General features: G+C 54.4%; 1 protein-coding gene across 5 annotated transcripts; it reads left to right on the top strand.

Annotated features, from left to right (window-relative positions):
* Positions 1-999: 999 nt before the first annotated feature.
* LOC101873331 (trimethyllysine dioxygenase, mitochondrial) lies at positions 1,000-18,545 on the top strand. 5 transcript variants are annotated; one of them, XM_034064072.1, is made up of 10 exons: positions 1,000-1,015; positions 4,057-4,146; positions 6,838-6,927; positions 7,345-7,519; positions 8,409-8,585; positions 9,312-9,591; positions 10,634-10,753; positions 13,410-13,646; positions 14,448-14,586; positions 15,735-18,544. In XM_034064072.1, exons 4-10 carry the CDS (start codon positions 7,351-7,353, stop codon positions 15,864-15,866), a joined length of 1,254 nt encoding a protein of 417 aa, XP_033919963.1. In that variant the 5' UTR covers positions 1,000-1,015; positions 4,057-4,146; positions 6,838-6,927; positions 7,345-7,350; the 3' UTR covers positions 15,867-18,544. The 5 variants fall into 5 exon arrangements, with proteins under 5 accessions (XP_033919963.1, XP_033919964.1, XP_033919962.1 ...); XM_034064073.1 differs by lacking the exon at positions 1,000-1,015 and adding an exon at positions 2,907-3,154 and having other exon boundaries at positions 7,342-7,519; positions 15,735-18,545; XM_034064071.1 differs by lacking the exon at positions 1,000-1,015 and adding an exon at positions 2,907-3,154.
* Positions 18,546-19,907: the final 1,362 nt, after the last annotated feature.

Raw genomic sequence — 19,907 nt, 5'->3', positions numbered from 1 at the left:
CGCGTGTACGGAGAGAGCCCCGCCCGGCCCCGGCTCCGGCGAGATCCCGGAGGGGGGAGCACGGGCACGGGATCCTCCCGGGCGGCGGCTGCCGGGCACAGGCTGATGCCTCTACTCCAGCAGGGTGCGGGACCTCGTCTCCAGCACCCCTCGGGCACGGGAGGAGCACTGAGCGGCCGCTGCTTGTTCAAACCCCCCGATCCCGGCTCTTCCCCAGCACACGGGCTCCTCCGTGCTGAGCCAGGCTGCGGGTGCGAGCAGAACGCGCCGGGCGCTGGGGGGGATGAGGGCTGTCTGCCCCAGCCCCGAAAGCAGGGCACAGGCCATAAACCCTAGTGAGCCCCACAGACCCCATCCCTGGCAGTGTTCAAGGCCAGGTTGGACACAGGGGCTTGGAGCAAGCTGCTGCAGTGGAAGGTGTCCCTGCCTGTGGGAGGGGTTGAACTGGAGGAGCTTTAAAGTCCCTTCAATCCGAACCAGTCTGCGATTCTATGACCGTGCTCCACACCCCAAGGAGTGGCACCTCCGCGCTCGGGGCCGCAGCACCGCTCCCGCTCCCGGTGCGGCCCCGAGGGATCCGCGCCCGAAAGCAAAGGGCCCCGAGGGTGCTGGAGCAGAAGCGGAGCTGCTGCGGGTTCGGGCCGCGGCAGGAACCGCTGCCCCTCAACCCCCGGCACGAACGGATCCAGTGCCTCTGGATGAACCCAGCGGTTACTACCCAAAACCGTGCTCTGTCTCACAGCGCTCGCTCCCCGCAGCTCCCAGACCTCGGCTCAAGCATCCCCGAGCGCAGGCAGCTGCCAAGGCGGAGGAAGAGCGAACAGGCGGAGCGTCCGGCAGCGCAGAAGCACGGCCCGGCCCGTGCCCACCGCAGTACGCGTGCGCCGCCAGCAGGTGAGCCAAGTGCAGCGCTCCTCGCTATGGAAACACCCCCGGGCCGCGGCGACGTGTGCCCGCGGGACAGAGCGGCCCCGAGCGGACAGACCTTGCTGCCAGCACAGCATCCAGCCCTCAGGTACGGGCGGCTCTGCGGCCGGCTTTCTGTGGTACACGGGCGACGCTCTGGCCGCAAGCCAGCATCTCTATGGTATGTCTGCCACTCTAGCCACCTCTCGATGGTAGACGTGCGACGGTCTGGCCACAGGCCTGAGTCTCTATGCTATGTCTGCCACCAGCCACGTCTCTGTGGCTTACATGCGATCCGCTGGCCACAGGTCTGCATCTATATCGTGGAAGGGATGCTCTAGCCTCCTCTTTATGGTACGCGTGTGATGCTCTGGCTATAGGCCTATATTTCTATGGTACAAGAAGTGCTAAACCACCTCTCTATGGAACGCCTCTCTTTCACAGACACCCCCTTTGTCGTGGGGAAAGGGCTTGTGTGCCCTTGTGAGGTTGGGAGCTATGCTGGTGGTGGCATATGCCTCCAGTAGGATCTCTCATGCCAGGCAGGTCTCAACTGAAGGGTCAGACAAAGTGTGTCCATGGGCAGGACAAGGCTCACTAGCCTTGGGGCAACCATCCTAGGAGAAGGACAATTCTAACTTCAAGCCCAGGCAGATGGAGCTCACTTAGCCCTGTAAGTGCATCCATCTATGAGAACGATACTCTAATCAAGCCTATGACCTGAGGACTTTGCTGTCACCATCCAAGCTTTCTAGCCCTGGCAGATAAACCTCAGGTGTAAAGGGTGGGGCCAGTTCTGCACATGCTGTGCCTAACCTAAAAAATCCACTGTGCAGGCTTGAAGGGTTTACCCACATGTGCGAAGCCCTGTAGTGACAGGTGAGGGACGAAACAGCAGGTGATAAGGTGCACTGGAAGTCGCAGACCCAACCCTGCATGCAGATGGTTTAGGACATTGGTCGCTCGAGACTGACCCAGGAGATGACAGTCTTGTTCGGCAGCATCCTGAATGACCAAGCAGTCTTTTTCTCAAGGAGAGCACTGCTTGCTCCACATGGAAAGAGGCCTAGAAAAGGTGGCCTAACCAAAGCTCATCTCCTCCTCCACCTGGTTGGCTAGCCACAGCCAACAGGCATCTTCTGTTGCGGTCGATTAAAGAGATACGGTGAGCTTGTCACCGGTTGCCGCAAAAGAAGTGCCCCAAAGAAGAGATATAAGGACTCCCTGAAACAATTACCTTAGCCTTGGCCATACTAACTACCATCAGTGGTCCACCTTGGCCTCCAATTGGGAGACTTGGAGACACACTATACATAATGCCATTGTCTCTTTTGAGAACACACACAAATTTAGTTTCAAGGAGAAAAGGCAATGTAGAAAGAATTGCATCCCGCCTGTACCACCCAAGGAGACATTTCGTTGTGCTTTTTGCAACCGGATTTGCCTATCCCACATTGGCCTTTTTAGCCATCAGCACACTTGTAGGCGTGGGTAAAACCCTTCCCAAATCTTCATTCACGAAGTCCAGCCATGATGATGATGGTATGCCTGCGACGCTGTAGCCAGAAGCTTACATCTCTACGGTACAAGGGGTACTCTAGAGGCCGCTGTCTCTTACATGTGAGATGCTGTGGCCACAGGCCTGAGTGTCTATGCTATAAGAGGTGCTCTGTGCATCTCCCTGTGGTTTCCAGGACGTTCTAGCCTCCTTTCCCTTGTCGGGAGTCGCTCTGTCTTCCACTCTATGTTACACGCCGACCCGCTCTCTATGGCTTTCTATGGAGTTTTGTAACGCGTCCCTGTCCCGGGCGGGCCCAGCGGCTTCCGCCGCATTCGGGTCCCCCGTCGCTGGTGGCACCGCTCTGCTCAGCGCTCCCCTTCCGGCGGACGCTGCCCCTCGTGCTCGATGGCGGCTCCTCCCCGGGGCGGACCCGACCCTGCCCAGCCCCGCCGCCTTCCGCTGCTCGTGTCGGGCAGCCGTGCGTGCCGCCCCTGGGGTTCGCAGCCGCCGCAGGGGCCGGAGCTTGGGGCGCGGCGGCCTCGCCGCTCGTCCTGCGCTTTGCGCCGTTCGAGACCGGCTGGACCCGCCCCGGGGGCTCCGGCGCTGCCTCCGGGGCTGCGCAGGCGCTCTTGAGCTCCGGTGGCGTCCGGGACCGAGGCCGGGAGGATCCGCGGAGCGCCCCTGGGGCCGCTGCAGCCGCCCGGGCCCCGCCGCGGCCTCCGTCCACCTCTCCCCGCCGCAGCGCAGGTAAGAGCCGTGCCCTGGGCGCACGCGGGGCTCGAGGCTTCAGCCCCTGCCGGGCAGGGACCGGAGCTTTCGGCCGCGGCAGCTCCGGCGGAGCCGCTGCGCTCCCGCCAGCAGCAAAGACAACCCCTGCGGGGCAGTGGCCGCGAACAGGAGCGAGCTGCGGGAGGTGTCCGGGGGAGGTGTCCCAAGAGTCTGCTCTGTGCGGGGCAGGAAGCGACGCGGAGGTTGCTCTCGTTCGGCTGCCCCTACGAAGGCTTCGCTGGGGGCAGCGGAGGAGCTCCGAGCAGGAGGCTGCGGGAAGCGGCGTCTGGAGCCGGCGCTCGCTGCTGAGCGTCGGGGGAGCAGGTTCTCCCCTTCGCTGCCAGGGCAGCGTAGCGGCTGTGGATGGAGCTGCCGGGTCTGGGGTGCCTTTAACGGCTTCTGAGTTTCTGAGCGGTGCCCGCGGGGGAAGGCTGGAGGGGTCTCTGGGTCCTGAGAGCTCAGCCCTAACGCGGTGGCTGCATCTGCCTGCGGGAGCCTCTCTCAGCGGAGCACAGCCGCTGCCGCAGCTGCCTGGGGAGCAGGGGCAGCTCGGGCTGCGGCCCTTCTCGCTCTGCCGGCAGCCCATCGCCTGTGCCCAGGAGCTGCTTCCCAGCGCGAGGCTCAGCCCCTGGCTCGGGCCCTTTGTTCCTCCCGGAGCAGCAGTTCTGTCCCAGCCTCTGCAGCGCTCTGCTCTTCAGCTGCTTTCCCCGTTGCTGCAGTAGCGGCGCTCGCTGTTGTCAGCCGTGGCCTCTGCGCTGCTGGGGATCGGTTCAGTCTGACGATCTTAAAGATCTTTTCCAAGCTGACCTGCATGAAGGTTGCACACTATTCCTCAGGTTGCCTCGAGAAAACAATGGATTTCCCTTTTCTCTCTCTTTCAGAAGCCCAAAGCCTGTTGTGCTGCTGAAATCTCGTGCTGCTGGTGGATCAGAACCCTTTGCTTTAGCCAGAGTCTCCAGCCGTGGACAAGGGTGCGTGAGTGTCAGCAGCTGAGCACTCAGGAATGCTCAGTGAGAAACAGGGATTTCCTTCTGGAATGCTGAAGGAGCCTGGAAGCCAGGCTGGCCATGCTGCCACAGGTCAGGTCTGTTCACAGCACCAGCACAGGTCAGGCCTCAGAGCAGCTTCCCCAGCACCAGTTGTCTGGTTCCTGGCAGGCTTTGGCTACAAGCTGGCCGCAGACCACAGAGGTGTGGGGCTTCTCCTTCCATGTGTGTTGGCATTGCTGAACCAGCTGGTTCCTGGTTCACAGGGTGAATTGTGGGGTTTAGCAGAGCTTGAGGAACCAGCACTTGTGGCAGCAGTGGGATGCTGCTGAAGGGTAGGCAGGAAGTCCCCTGGACATGAGCCCCTCCTGAGGCCTCTCTTCCTTCCTCTTCCCCTCACAACTTGTCTCTTGGCCTCCCTCTCAAGGGAATTCCTCAGCTCACAACACATCAGAATGTTTTCTCCTGCTCCTGGCTGGTGGGCTCTGGGGCAGGATAAAGGTGATAGGAGCATAAAGGTAAGAGGAAGAGCTGGCTGTTCTGGCTGTTCCCATACCTGATTCTAGCCAGGAGAGCTCTTGGCTCTGACTGAACACAAAGGCAGAATGTAAACCCTCTCTGATTGTAGGGATTGGTACAGCTCCTCTCAGGTTTAGGATCTCTTGGGAAGATTTCATTCAAGGCTTCTCTGTGCACTGGTTGTGGTGTCTGTTTCCAGCAAGAACAGCAGAGGGGCAGGAGGTCTCACTGATGAGGTTCAGTATCTGGGTCACTCACCATTGCCTCTGTGTGTTCTCTGGTGAGTTTTGATACTGGGAGAGGGTGAGATAAAAGGAACATGTGCAGAAAGATGGAACCAGCGCTGAGCTGCCCTGGGCAGAGGCCACTTGCTAAAGGGATTTGGAGGTGAGCTCTGGGTCCTGTATGAGGACACCAGGAGTGGGCAAACAAGGTGCCTGTTCTTTTCCTTTCCCTGTTGGTGTTTCTTGATACCAAAACCTGGGCAGAGCCTCCCCTCCTGTGCATCCTAAAGAACAGGCTGATGCTTTGTGAGTCGTAGTGCTTGGTTCAGGGACTTAAGTCATTTCTTTAAGTTCTAAAGTAAATACACATCATAGTCAAGTTCTGTTCTTCTCTAGCTGTGGCTTTTCTTCACTTGGTTGAGCTTGCACATAAGAAGTTGAGAGTTCCTTTTCCTGTATTGAATATTCAGTGTGTGTGCTGGAAAGTGTTCTTCCAGGACTGAGCATTGGCTGTTCTACAAAACCTCATCTTTTACCTGGCTGGAGACCACCAAAGGGAAGAGCAAGTGCTGTGGTGTGTCTTCAGTTGCCTGGTAACTCTGGCTTGGGCTGTGTAAGCTCTCTGGTGCCCAAGTTCATCTGTCTGTAGCGAGAATCTGTGAGACTTTCAGGGTGTTGCAGCTCAGTCAGCATCTCTAAGGAGTTTCATAGGCTTCACAGCAGTGTTTGGTCTCTTCTCACAAGGAATAAGTGACAGGACAAGAGGAAACAGCTTCAGGTTGCACCAGGGCAGGTTTAGACTGGAGATTAGGAGCAGTTTGTTCACTGAAGGGGTTATCAAGCGTGGAACAGGCTGCCCAGGGCAGTGATGGAGTCATTGTCCCTGCAGAGGTTAAACAGATGTGTAGATGTGGCAGCTGGGGACAGGGTTTAGCAGTGGCCTTGGCAGCGCTGGGTTAATGTTGGACTTGATGATCTCAAAGGTCAGTGTCCGTGACTTGGCAGCTGATTCCTGCAGCTGCCAGGAGCCAGGGTTGCATTTTGGCAGCTGCAGATCCAGCACTTCCAAGTTGGAATCTTTGTGCAGCGCTGAAGCTGCTGGTGACTCGAGGCCAGGAACCTCATGAGCCTTTGCTGAAGGGGCATGTCCCCACCTCAGACCATGTTCTGTTAGAAAACTGTTTCCAGGCTTTTCCCCCAGAGCTGCCTCTGGTTTAGTTTGTTCCTGCCCATCGAATTGTTGGCTGAGAACATGGAATAGCTGTTTTTATTGTTACTGCCAACTTCGAGAGCTCTGCAGTCTTCAGCTCTGGAGTGGAGAAGCAGGTGCAGCAGTCACAGCTCCAGTGTTGAGAAAGCATGGAGGAAAATTACGAGTCTTTGATAAGAAAAGCTCCCCGAGTCTGTGTCTCCCCAGTAATGCCACATTGCTGTGCATTTGAGACCAAAGTGCTGTTAAGTCCTGCTGGGTTGAGACCTGCCCTCCAGGAATGGATAACCAGGACAGGGTGTTCTGTGTGGTTTCACATCTTAATGTTTGGAAGGTTTTCCCTTGAATTGAGGAGTCGTTACAGATCTCCCTCTGAGGAATGGTCCCATGATCTCCAGGCCAAGATTAACCCTGGTTGGGTACTCTTCCATGCTTGTGGTGTCCTTCAGCAGCAGAGATCCTCTTTGTCCTCTTCCTCAGTGCTCTTTTGATGCTCTTCTAGAACTGATCTAATCCCTGGATTCCTCCACTTCCTGTTCCTCTACCCAAGGTCACTTTTCTGTCTGTGCCATAGCTCTGTAGTTCTGCCCAGGAATGGAGAACTCAAAGTAGGGAGGCCAGAGAGAGGCCGCGACCTGCAGCAGATGAGGCTTTGGCAGCACGTTGCAGTCCCTTCTGGAATTGCTTTGCCTGGTAAATCCTGGGCGTTCATTTGTTTCCCAGGACTGTTTTCTGCTGTGATTTGTGGGAGTCACAAAGGAGGAGACACCCTGTGTCTGGTGCTGCTGCAGCTGATGCATTGGATGGGCTGAGGTGGGTAAGAAAGTTCCTCGAACCCTGACAGTTCATTGCTGTTGGTGAGTAATTGGCAGGAGCTGGGGGCAAGCAGGGCTCACGTGCAGCACCTTCTTCCCTCCTGCTCCTCTCCTGCCCTTATCCCAGAAACAAGGGGGAGGCCAACAAGAGAGAAGAGCCTGAAAATGGGCCTCCCAGCCCTCTTCAGCCTTTCCTTTGATCCCACCCACTTTTCCCCTCCTCAGTGCATGAGCTGTCTCTCACCTCATGTCCATCAGTGTGGGGATGAGTCCAGCTTTCCGAGAGTGCTGCCAGTGCCTGGCTTGGGGATGTGGGGCTGGTGGCCAGGCTGGGCAGCAGCACCCCCCATGTATGTGTCTCTGTGAATGTGTTGCCCCATGTGTGTCACCAGTTCTGTCCCATCTCTCCCAGCAGATCAGGATGTGGCATCAGAGGCTGGTGGGGCTTCTCCGGCTGTGTGGCAGCTCCAGCCCTGCCTTGCTGCAGCTGCCTGGTGGCACCAGGCCCGTCCTCACTGCTGCCACTCGCTGCCACCACACAGTGCCGGAGTCCCTCAAGTGTGCTTGGCAGTTACACCACGACCACCTCGGTACGTGCTGGCTCCTATGTCCCTGCTCCCAGACAAACCCTGGGAGTGATTTCAGCTACCTGTGTTCTTCTGAAATGGGCTGTGCTAGAGGGGTGCACGCTGGTCTCTGTGTTCCATGTTACCCCTGGGAATTCCCAAAGGCAGGACCAACTTTTGTCCTGGGTTTGGAGATGGCTTGGCAACCAAGGCACAGGTTTCCACAGGACCTGTTTGGTCTGATGCAGCCTCTGTCTCCTGAGGCCAGTTAGATGTTGGTACTTGGGTCACTCAGAAGCAAGGGGAATTGCTATGTTCCTTTATCCAGCACAGTGCCCCCAAGAAAGGATATTGTTGTTTCCCATTGCAAAGTGACCTTGGATACTTGGATTCAAAGCTGAGTGGGACTAGAGCAGGAAGCACTCTCCTCCTTTCTCTGCTGGCTCCCCCTTCTGAAGGGCTTTGAACATTCCCAAGCTGTCCTGGAATGGAACAAGGAGGGGAGGCTTTAACATTAAATGGATATCAAGGCCTTGCCTCAAGGTCTTGGTGGGGTTTGTAACCTTTGTGTAGATTGAATGTTGGGGTAATTATTTGTTTGACTCTTACCTGTATTACTTACTGTATGGGGTCTGCAGCTAGGCTATGTACAGCTCTGAATTTACTACTTGAAGAGAAATGAAAGAGGTAATTATGTGAGCAGCAGGTTAGCTCTACTCCTTCCTGCTGCAGGGTGAGCTAGGTAAGAAGGGAGCCCATGGTGTGCTCAGTGACAGCCAGGCCTTCCATGAAGACACTGCATAGTGTGACAAACTGGCTGTGCATCCCCTGTCAGTCAGTGGGATCCTAACCTGTGGGCTCAGTTCTGGGTGATGGTTCCTCAATGCAGCTCTGAGCCCGGCCTCCTCTGCAGAGCTCAGGTACGCCAACACGCTGATGCGGTTGGACTTCGTGTGGCTACGGGACCACTGCCGCTCCGCCTCCTGCTACAATGCCAAGACCAACCAGCGCAGCCTGGACACAGCCAGCGTGGACCTGGCCATCAAACCTAAGGCTGTGCGAGTGGATGAGAACACGCTCTTCCTCACCTGTAGGTAGCAAAGTGCCTGTTCCATGGTTTCTGGGCCACCAGCCCTGCTTGGGGGGAGCCTCAGTGGTGGATCCTGGTCTTAGGTGTGCTGGGAGAGGGCAGCCCTGTCTCTAAATAAGTAGTTGTTTTGGGAAGGGATCTGCCCTAAGCAGATTTTAAACAGTTGCTGTTGCTGTAACATGTCTTGGTCTTAAATGTGTGCTGTGTTTTCCTCCTCTCCTCGCCAGCCCTTTTTGGGTAGAGATGGGAGTATCTTCAGTGTCTGGTGTTTCACTGGTTGGTTTGAACCCAGCAGCAATGCAGGGGGTGAACAGACTGATCAAGAAACAATTGGGCTCCTTTTCCCTGCTGTTTGAGCTGGTATGCCTGGTCAGAACTCACGTTTTCTGTCCTTTCTTCTCAGTTGGTCTCTCCCTTCTGTTGTAACTTACCCTTACTTATGGACGGTCTCCAGTGCTCAACTTCCTCATGGAGTTCTGTCAGCAGAAACCAGAACCACTGAAGCTGAGGCCCTTAGCTCTGAATTTGGCTCCTTGCAGCAACAAGTGATGCTTTCAGGACTGTAGCCTGAACCAGACATTAGTGTGGGTGGCATCAGGGTGCAAAGAGTCTGTGACCAGACAAATTAACAGGGTGAGGACTGTCTGAGACCGCTGGTTGTGCTGATCGTGACCTGGGGCTGTTGCATGCACTGGTGGTGACTGTGACTCTGGTCCCTCGCCTCAGGGCCGGATGGGCACGTGACGCGCTATGGGCTGGAGTGGTTGGTAAAGAACAGCTATGAGGGGCAGAAGCAGCAGGTGATGCACCCCCGCATCCTTTGGAATGCTGAAATCTACCGCCAGGCCCAGGTGCCCTCCGTGGACTGCCGGCGCTTCCTGGAGACAGATGCAGGGCTGAAGGAATTCCTGCAGAACTTCCTACTTTATGGCATCGCTTTTGTGGAGAATGTGGCGCCCACCAAAGAGGACACAGAAATCGTGGCAGAAAGGATCAGCTTGATCAGGTAACAGGGGCTGCCCTGGGAATGCCTCTGACAGCTTTGTCAGGAGCTGTGAAGGGCAGACTGCTCAGTTCATTGGGAAGGTGCTGCTGCCTTGTCCTGTGTGTCGTGCCTGTGGCCTGGTTTGCAAAGCAAACGTCTGGGTCTTCCACAGCCTCTGGCCACTGTGCTTGAACCGAGCTGGAGTGTTTCACTGCGGGATCTGCCTCTTCCTAGGTGAGAGCCTGGATCATGAGGCTGTGGAGCTGCCTTGGGAGTATGTGGTGACTTTTGTGACAGTGGGGCTGTGCACAGAGAGGACGAACTGGAGGAAGTGGCCTGTCTGGGAATAGCAGAGCTTTGCAAAGAGAGGCATTTCCTGTTATGACTTGGAAGGTCAGGAGGGCAGCCCTGGCCCTGGGAGCCGGGAAGATCAGAACCAGTTTGTAGCTCTCACTGGAGAAAAACTGAGAAATGTTTCTGCTGTGTTTTAAACAGCCCAACAGCATAGGAGGACAGGGTTTATGTTTCAGCTCTTGTCCAAGCTGCATAAACACTTTAACTTGCCTTACACTGCTGGGAGAGGAGGGATTGCTTCTAATGAGTAGAAATAAATAGAAATGAGGGATTCCAAGGAATATCCAGACAGCTTTTTGCTCCAGGTACCCTCCACCTTAGCCCCTCAGCACTGTTTGTCCCTCTGTCTGTCTCCTTCTGTGCATGTTGTAGGGGGGAATGTGGCTGAAAAAGCAAGATCCTGAGAACAGAAGCGGGCTTGGTGGTGGGTGGGTGCAGGCTGGGGCTGGCTGTGCCATGACAGCTCCTCATGCCGCTCAGGGGCTTCCTTGGTTTGACAGTTGCCATCAGTCTTTTGGGGAGGAGAGTGAGAAGTTGAGCACTGGAGGAGGCACAAGAAGCACCAGCTCTTGCCAATGTGAATGTTCTTGTTCTGCTTTGATTTCCTCTGCACAGAGGCTGGATGGGAGTTACCTCGAAGCAGGAGAGGATCTGCTTTCCCATCCGCTGCTCCCTCAGCCCATGCTTTAACTGCCTGTCCCTTTTGCAGGGAGACCATTTATGGCAGGATGTGGTACTTCACCTCGGACTTCTCCCGGGGAGACACTGCCTACACCAAGCTGGCTCTGGATCGTCACACAGACACAACCTACTTCCAGGAGCCCTGTGGGTGAGTGCTTCTGCTAGGGCTGTGTTGTCTCCAGTGCTGATGCGGGGATGTACTTGCAGTGGTCATTCAGCAATTCCAGGTCCTGTCTGATCCCAGTGCAGTGAGGGGAGTGTATAGGTCACTTTTCCCTATGCTTGGAACTTCTGGGGATTCTAGAATGCAGGCAGTGAAGGATTTGGCTGTTAGATAGTGACTGCAGCTTGGTATTGCTGTGGTTCAAGTAGTCCTTGTAGTCATGAAGACGGCTCAGCTCTATGGTCGTTTCTGTGCTACCCTGAAGCTTCTCTCACAGCATTCATGGGGATAAACAGCTGGGTTGAGGTGTCTTTTGGATACATCTGGCAAAGCACAGCTTCCCCTGCAGCAAGCGCCTCTCATGAGCTGTTGCACAAAGCTGCTGCTGGAAAGGTTTGCTTTGCCTTACCCCTGCTGATTGGGGTGAGCCCTCCTCACCCTCATCGGGCCAGCTCTGTCAGCTGAGGAGCTTCAGGAGTGGAGGAAGAGGAGCTTCAGGAGTGGAGGAAGAGCAGCTCCCCTTGGCACAGCATGGAGAGGTACCTCACAGGCCCTGCTCACCTTGCTCTGCACCAGTTCACGCAGGTTGGGGGGGCTGCATTTTGGCAGGGGTGCAGCCCTGCAGGTAGGCAGAAGCCAGGCTCCCCCAGCTCACACCTGTCTGTGCTTTAAAAAGCTTTTTTGTAGCTGCAGCTTTGGTTCACAAATGCTGTTCTGCAAACTGCTCTTCTGGTACAGCCTCTAGGGTGTGAGTTTGATACCCAGCTGGAGGTGGAAAGGCAGCAGATCATGGCTCGGGGGAAGTGCAAGAGACTTTAGGCTTAATTTCTAGCTTAAGTAGTTGTTTTGTCTGCTTTTACCTCAGTCAAGAGGGGAAATAGCCTGGGGCAGATGTGTGGAGGTACTGTGATCTGCAAATGAGGCTACAAAGAGAAGTCACTCGGCCCACACCTCCTGCCCCGGGGCAGGATCAGCTCTTCCCAAGTGAGGCTGTAACTTGCTAAACACCTGAATGGGAAAGGTCTGCAGTGCAGAGCTGGAAAAGCAGAGGGGAACTAAGGTGGGAGATCTGTTGACTGCAGGTGGATCTCGGAGGAGCCTGAGCCCTGTCTGTGCCCAGGAAGCTTTTGGGAAGCAGCTCGATGTCAGGAGCAAAGTCAGTGGATTTGACTGTGTGCTGTTGCAGCTGAAGTACAAAGAGCACAGGTGCTGCCCCACACTGGATGTAGTTGGCTTCTCTGTTTTCACTTAACAGCTGAGTGCAGAACTCATGGTTTGCAGTGACCTGCCTGATGTGACCTGCTTGGCTGACTTGGTTTAGGAGCTCACAAAAATCTCCCCCAACATCAAATAAGATCAGAACTTCAGCCTTCAAAAGGGCTTCAGTGTAACTGCTCAGTGCTAGAACTATAGAGCTCATTAGCTCTTTTTGTATCTTTCTTTTCCACTTGGAAAGGTTCCCTTCAGGTAGGGAGCCTTCCATCTGCAGCCAGCTGAAGTGCGTCAAGCAAAGGCAACATGGGCTTAATTGGTAGGGCTAACCATAAGCGCTTGTAGTTCTGCAAAGCCAGAGTTGTGCAGGAAGAACATGAATTTCTGGCTTTCCTGAGCCACCATCTCTGCCAGAAATCCTTTCTTCCCAGCCTCTTCCAGACTTGCTTCCAAAACACTTGAGTCTTTGACCTGCTTCTAAATGAAATGAGGTGTTTTTCAAGAAAGATGTGTTCATTTCAATGTCTTCCTCCTCCCCACTGCTTTGGCTGAGACCTGACAAGTCTCAGGTTAAGTTATTACAAAGGGTAGAGGATAGAAAACCCCCAAGCTATAGGAAAGACTGCATCATTATCTAGCTCCTCAGGTACCAAAGAGCCTGCCCAGAGAAGAGGCTTCTTCAGAGCCCTGAGCTGCAGGAGGAGGTTGTTAACTTTGAGGCACAGAGTGGCCTTTGCTCCAGTGCTCCTGCACTGACTTTGTAAAGGGTGAATAGAACACCCAGGTGAAAAGGTGCTGGTGAGTGTGGAGCTGGGAGGTGCTGCCCCATCCCCTGCTGTGGGACTGGGTTCAGAGGCCCTGAAGGGAGAGCAGAAGATAAAGGCTTTCCCAGAAGGTAACAGTTCATTTTCTAACAAGGGAAGGTGGCTGCAGGCAGCTCCTGGGTGTTTGCTTCTAACAGTGCAATGCCTGCCTTGCTGGGACAGAGGGAAAGAGAAGTTTCAGAGAAGTAATGGAAGGACAGAAGCTGAGGTGGATGATTTCCCACTAGGGAGGGATGTGCCTCTAGGTAAGATGCTGACTGGGGACTCCTCCAGGCTTTCCAAAGGGTCTTTAATGTGTTGCCTTGTGGGAGACAGTAATGTATGTGCCTTTGAATGAGAGTCACCCTGGACACCCTCGTACTTCCTGACAACTTCAACAGTACAACCAGCATTTCTTTACTGTCCTCTTGTTCTGAGATGGTGTAGATTAGGCCTTAAGAACTGGCAGTCACAGCTGATAATTGCTGGTCTGTCTCCGTTCCCTGGCAGGCCTCAGTGAAACCAGAAGGGTGGTTGCATCCACCTGCACCTGATGGGGAGCACCTTCTGGCCACGGGACAGGCAGCCGAGGTGTTTTCATGCTCTGGTTTCTCTTGCCCATGCAGCATCCAAGTGTTCCACTGCCTGAAGCACGAGGGCACGGGTGGGCGGACGCTGCTGGTGGATGGTTTCTATGCGGCAGAGCAAGTTCTCCAGTGCGCCCCAGACCAATTTGAGCTGCTCACCAAGGTCCCAGTGAAGCACGAATATGTCGAAAATGTGGGAGACTGCCACAACCACATGATTGGAATTGGGCCAGTTCTCAATGTCTACCCCTGGAACAATGAGCTTTATCTCATCAGGTAACACCCATGTGAGGCCTCTTGCTAATGGGGAGGAGAAGAGATTGTGTTAGACAAGGGAAGGTTTTCAGGAGGTATCTTAGACTGACACCTTCTAATGGGAGGTGTCCCTGCCTGGGACAGGGGTTGGAACTGAATGAAATTTAAGGTCCTTTCCAAGCCAAACCAGCCTGTGGTTCTATGAAAAAACAATATCTGTGGGGCAGTGGTGAAGCAACAGGAGCAGTCCATGTTTCCTCCTGAGCTGTGCACTGCTGCTTTAGAGAAGGTGTCAGAACCACCCAGCCAAGGATGGGTGTCAGTGCTCAGCTCTGGCTTTTCACTCCTCATCCTCACTTCAGCTCCATGCCCTCATCTCCCTTCATTTGAGAGGCAGTAGGATTCAGCCCTTCTTTGAAAAAGCCTCTAGGAATCAGCCTGGCATACAAGGAGAGTGTGGACTGCACCACTTCCAAAGGAAATTTGGGCTGCGTTCTGGAACTCCAGCCTGGCTGAGTGCAGAAGCCTATCCAGCACTGCTTTGCACTCTTACTCTCACAGCCTGTGGCCTCGCCCTTTGCTGTAGCACATCCTTCCATAGGACACCAGCAAGAACAGTTTTACACTTGATAGTTAACTCCTTGCTCCCAGTGCTGGGTATTCTCCTGACAGTCCTGCACTTGCAGTGTAAACTCTCATGTCATCTCTCTGGCTTCCCTTAAATACTGCCTAATCCCCCAGGCTCTTGTGCTTCCCTGTGTGAATACCTGGCTGTGCTCATGGAGCCATGTGAGCAGTCTCTGACCTCTTCTTTGCTTGTAGGTACAACAACTATGATCGTGCTGTCATCAACACGGTGCCGTACGATGCTGTGCACCGCTGGTACGCTGCTCACCGCACCCTCACCACTGAGCTCCGGAGACCAGAGAATGAGCTGTGGGTCAAACTGAAGCCAGGCAAGGTAGGGCTTGGAGCTGGGAGACTCGCCTGGGTTTTGTGCAGGGAGGGAAGCATGGTCCTTTGGATGTGCTTGCTGCCACTAAGGTGACTGCTTCAGGCAAGCTCCACATACTGCAGCTTTCTACACAGTTCTTTTAAGGTGGCCTGTATTACAGTACTGGCATCTGTTGCGGGGGGGACGTGTTCCTCCTGTTCTAAAAGAATATGAGCTTCCAGGTAAGGCAGAAATGTTTAGTTCAAACCCTGCCTCAGGGTCAGGTTAGGCCCAGCTAGAGGAGAGGAGAAAGATCTTCTCAGTCACTGCAGTGAGGATCCTCAGAAGCAGAGGGGCTGGAAACACTTAAGTGTTCAACCTCTAAGTTCTTCCAAAAGAAACTTCCAGCGTGGTGAAAATACAAAGGTGTAGGAAGCTGAATTTGCTTCTGCTCTGAGGTTATCTTTGAACCCTCACATTGCCAGTGAGTCACAGGAGACCTGGGCAGTGTCCCAGAAGCAGCTAAGATGCCTTAGCACACCTTGGTATTGGAAGGAAAAAGCTCTGCCCTGTGCTTTGAAAGGCTGATGCTGGGTTCAGCATTGGAGGAGCTTGAAGAGCTGGAGCCACAGTTGTAGACCTGAAGGTGTTGCAGTGCATAGCTTCTTCATTCAGCCACATCTGCTTGAAGGGGTTTTATTCCTTCAGGGGTTAGATTCAGGCTGAGCCCAGGGCCCCAGAAATGAAAGGATCCAGTGGGGCAATGGATGATCTTAGAATCCCCCCACCCTTCTGTTCCTGAGGATGCTGGGAGGAAGTGACACTCTGGAGGCAGGAGATGGCTCCTTTGTTGCTGATGAACTATTGCCCAGCCTCTCCAGTAGAAAAGCAAAGAAACAGCCCAGAATGTGTCTCTGTGCTTTGCTAGCCCTGGTGTTTTAACTCCTGGTGAGCAGCAGAGCAGAACTGCTGCTTCAGGTAGAGCAGCTGTGCTAGATCACATGGAACATCTGACTGTGGTCTTGTGCTATGCCAGCAGGAGTGGTCATGCCCACCCTGGCAAACCCTCACCTGCTCTTCCAGTCTTGAGGGGCCTCCAGCTTTCAGACCTGTCCTGCCAGAGGGTCCTGGCCATGGTGGCTGCCCTGCTGATGGCCTCCTCTCTGCTCCTGCAGGCCCTGTTCATAGACAACTGGCGTGTCCTGCACGGACGGGAGGCGTTCACCGGGTACCGCCAGCTCTGCGGCTGCTACCTGACAAGGGATGATGTGCTCAACACTGCGCGCCTGCTGGGACTCCAGGCTTAGCACGGCCACATGCACGGGGACCTGCTGGTGTCACCCCGACAATGGTGCACATACCTCAGACACCTCCACCCTCTCTGAGCCATTCCCGGTGCCTGCTCAGGAGAGGGAGCAAGTGGAAGCCAAAAGAAGTTGCGGGAGCTCTGTGGGACCCTGTTCTGCCTTTGAGCACAGCCACCCCTTGCTGTCTGCACCCAGCCTGGTTGCTCCAGCCCCTCAGACTGCCTTGGCTCTGCCCAGGAAGGGCTAATCACTCCATGGGAAGTGCTCCTCCAACCTAGTGCCTTCAGGATTTGGACTCTGCATTTATCCCTGCTGTTCAGCCTACTGCCAGCTGGAGTTCCAGGATTTTGGGTTGTTTCTTCAGCAGAGCAGAATGGAAATCTTTGGGGCTTTGTCTCACCCCAGGCTGGACTTCACCCCTTCTAGAGAAAAGGAAAATCTGGCCCTTGTTTGATGTGAACATGTCACTACTCAAACTGAGGGGTGCTGGCAAATTTCAGTGGCTTCTTAAACATACCACGTACCCCAAGAGCAGTGACTGATACAAGCCATGCTGCTGGAGAGGTGGCTTGCAAAGGGAGAACCCCCTCTTGGGAGGGTTTTCCTGAAGAGCTTTAGGTTAGAAGGAACAGGGGAAGTAGCAAGAGCAGCATGTTGAGAAGGAGAGCTGTGATAGATGAGGGACGTAGGTCTCATGTTTCCTTGACTTCCAGTAATGCTATTTGTGTGTTCTTGTGCTTGAATTGAGGGCGAAGACTCAGCAGCCACAGGATTTGCTGTAAGATCTCCACCTGTGCCTGCTCCTTCACCTTTCCTGAAGAAGGGGTTTGTGTAAGGTTGTCATTTCACCAGCTGCTGGATGGGGCTGACCAGTTTAGGTGGTGTTTTCACCAGATCCTCCTGCGTATGGAGGCAGTGAACACAGAGTTGCCTTTTGCCTCCAGCTAGCTGGGGGATAAACTGGTCTGGCACATCAAAGGGGTGCAGTGTAAAGAACAAAGGCAAATCCTGTTGTTATTAGAAACACTGGAATGCTAGAAACATGGGAGTTTAAGAACCAAGAGGGGATTTTAGGATTTGTGGCTTTGGAGGTGTCTGCTCTGATATACTAGACCTTAAACCAGGACTGGTCCTTTCACCCCTGGCCCTCCTTCGCAAGCAGAGTGGTCTTGTGTCCAGGGTACAAGTGCTACATTTGCTGCCTTCATTTAATCTGAACACTGACTGTATAGATTCTAGTGCTGAGAGACTCCTGCAAGTGTGGCCTGAGCTGCCTGAGGTTGACTTTCATGGTATTTCCCACTGCCGCGGGTGCCAGGAGCTTCCCAGTGAAGGCTTGGCAGGGAGCTGTGGATCAGAGGGGAGGGGGGTGAGGAAGGGAAACATGAGCTATGGTGGCAGGTAACAGCAGCCTGAAGTGAGCTGGTTCTGCCAGGTTCATCTCTCCAGGAATGGGTTCCCACCTCTGTGGACAGCAGCTTTGGGCACAGGCAGGAATTGAGTATTCCTCTAGGCTGAGGTAGTGAATTCCCCGAGCAGCCTGCAGCATCCAGTCTTACTTTCTTTGCCAGGTTCTCCTTGAGTTCCAGTTACACCAGCACAATGTAGCTGGGGAGTTCTACACATCTTCATTGTTGGTGTGGAAGTAGCAAACCCCAGTGGTTCCATACACAGTCCCACTCTGGTGCTCTGGGGGTGGCTTTCCTGTGCTGCTCGGTGAATCCATGGCTGGGAGTGTGGTGGTGACAGCAAACCATCTTTGTGTTCTGAGCCAAAGGATCCGTATTTGAAAGCCTGGTGTAGTGGGGTCTTCTCACAAATTATTTGTGGGTACCGAGGGTTCCTGAGCTCTTTTTGCCTCCCTGTGCCTCCAGGATGTGAGGGGAATACTGTGGACATCAGCTTCACCTGCTGCTGCCCTGAGCTGGAGCGGGCAGCTCTGGGACTGGCACCAGTATGTTGGTGACAGGTCCGAGTGACATAGGTGCCTTCCTGCCAGGGAACGTGGTGGCTGTCACTACTCACCCTGCTGCTGCCAAGGGCTGTGCACTTCAGACGTCAGCCTCCTCTTAAGAGCCAACTCCAGGCCAGCACACTCCTCGGGGGGTCTGGGTAACCTCTCTGGGGGAATTGCTTATGGTGAATGTAGAAGAACACATTTCCTCATCGGTGTTACTCTAATGTAGCCACTCCAGCACTAAACCATGGAGTGGAGAGGGCTTTGTTTAAATCCTGAGCTTCATCTCCCCCTGCTTCCCATGAGGGCTAAGTTCTTCCTGTGCAGCTTTATCTGGAGGACCAGGGCTTTTTGGCAGTCAGGGCCTGGTGAGCCGGGTACTTGCAGTGCATGTCAGGGAACAGGCTCTCTCTGCTCTAATGCCACTGGATCAGGTTTCGTAATCTAGTTATTTCAGCCAATAAATGATGAACTGCTTCCTTCTATTTCCCCTTCCCTGGTGATCCCATGGATGTGTTTAAGGCATTTTCCAAAGCTAAGCACCAAGTCTCTAGATGAATTATTTATAAAGTGATCATCTTAACAAAATACACATTTCAAGCAATCAGGAGCTTGAAACTTAAGTCTGTATTGCCCATCAGATACGTGGAATAAACGTGAGGAGCAGTAACCAAGGCAGCTCGGTTGCATTCTCATTGCTCGTTCTTCCATCGGCCACAAGGTGGCAGAAGAGGCAAGAAATTGCCCACCCGACGTGGGTTTGGGGTTAGCGGTGCCCCTTTGAATCCCAGCCTGATCTGGGACCAAGGGACCTTAAAGCCCATCCAGTTCAGACCCAGCACTGGTGTTTTGTCTCCTCTGGGTGCCCTTGGGACCAGACTCCTCCCTCTTGGCTGTGCAGCACAGCCTCTCATTCAGCTCTCAGTGCCCCCAGAGTGTTCAAAGTGGTGAAACCAGAGCCCCCTCATTTACCTGCTGGTCAGACCAGGAACCCCATTTGCCCCCAGTACACCTCAGAGCTTCCTGTTCCCCCACAGTGAGCCCCAGAGCGCTCAGCTCACCTGCAGGTCACAGGGATGTGCTGGTGCATCCCCCACCTCAGTCCTCCCTGTTAGCTCTTGGGTCCCACTGAAGGCTTTCCGTGGGGAAGCACAGGGGCTGTTAACAAAAGGAATGGGAGGTGAGGGGTTTGGGGAGGGCTGTCTTTGTGAGCAGTGAGAACTGACTGGGCTCTCTGATGGAGTGGGGGTTTTTTGAGGAGGAAGTCAGCAGGAGCCTGCTGCCTGTCCCATTTACGTGATCCTCATAGGAAAAGGTACCATTGTTATCTTTGGTTGCTGGCTGTTTCCAGGCTAAAAGGCAAAGGAAGGAGTTTCACTCTTTCCAGTTTGTCCTTCCCCAAAACTGGGTATTTTTTGAGACCTTCAGCTTTCTCTGAGCAGGGAAAATCCTATGGAGCTATGGAGGTGTCCAGGGGTTGTTCTGCCCACCCTGAGCTGCAAGTCTGCTTCCTGAGAGAGGACAATGCCTGGTGCTGGCTCCCAGCTCCTTCCAGGGCCTTGCAGAGGTTTGTGAGCAGCAGATTCCACCGTTGTGACTGTGCCCTGGGTCAGGAGATGTGGGCGCTTCCCGTGGGGATGGCCGCTTGCTCCATCCCACTCCTCCCCAGTAAGGCCAGGAGGGTCTGAGCACAGGGCTGGGGACCAAAGAGTGCTGAGAAGAGGGTGTTCAAAGAGGCCTCTCTGCAGCACCCATGCCCTGGGGTTTGGGGGCTATTCCTGGGCATGTGAAAGGAGGCATTTCCTGCTGGGAAGAGTTCTCTTGTGCTGTGCTTTCATGAAAGCAATCACCTCATTGGCTGTTTGCCTTTAGGTATTAGAGAAGTGAGTGTTTTCCCTGAGCAGGAGGAAAGACAGATTGATTTTGGCCATGCAAAGCTCTTCCCTATTGCTGCTCACAGACAATGCCACCTTCAGGTGCAAACCCAGACAGGACACATCACCCAGCCAAGTGCAGGTGACATGAGTGGAGGCAGCAGTAATTGGGCTGACAGCAATGGCCCTGGGATTCACGGGCAGGAAGGA

The sequence above is a fragment of the Melopsittacus undulatus genome, chromosome 6, assembly GCF_012275295.1.
Source record: "Melopsittacus undulatus isolate bMelUnd1 chromosome 6, bMelUnd1.mat.Z, whole genome shotgun sequence".
In the NCBI taxonomy this organism is placed as follows: Eukaryota; Metazoa; Chordata; class Aves; order Psittaciformes; family Psittaculidae; genus Melopsittacus; species Melopsittacus undulatus.
Note: the sequence above shows the minus strand (reverse complement) of the source record. Positions and strands in the feature narration are given on the sequence as shown.

Coding starts and splice junctions, on each gene's coding strand:
- LOC101873331 (XM_034064073.1), top strand. CDS start 7,351: ATGTGGCATCAGAGGCTGGTGGGGCTTCTCCGGCTGTGTGGCAGCTCC. Junction 7,520..8,408: donor GTTACACCACGACCACCTCG/GTACGTGCTGGC, acceptor CCTCCTCTGCAG/AGCTCAGGTACGCCAACACG. Junction 10,754..13,409: donor TACTTCCAGGAGCCCTGTGG/GTGAGTGCTTCT, acceptor TTGCCCATGCAG/CATCCAAGTGTTCCACTGCC.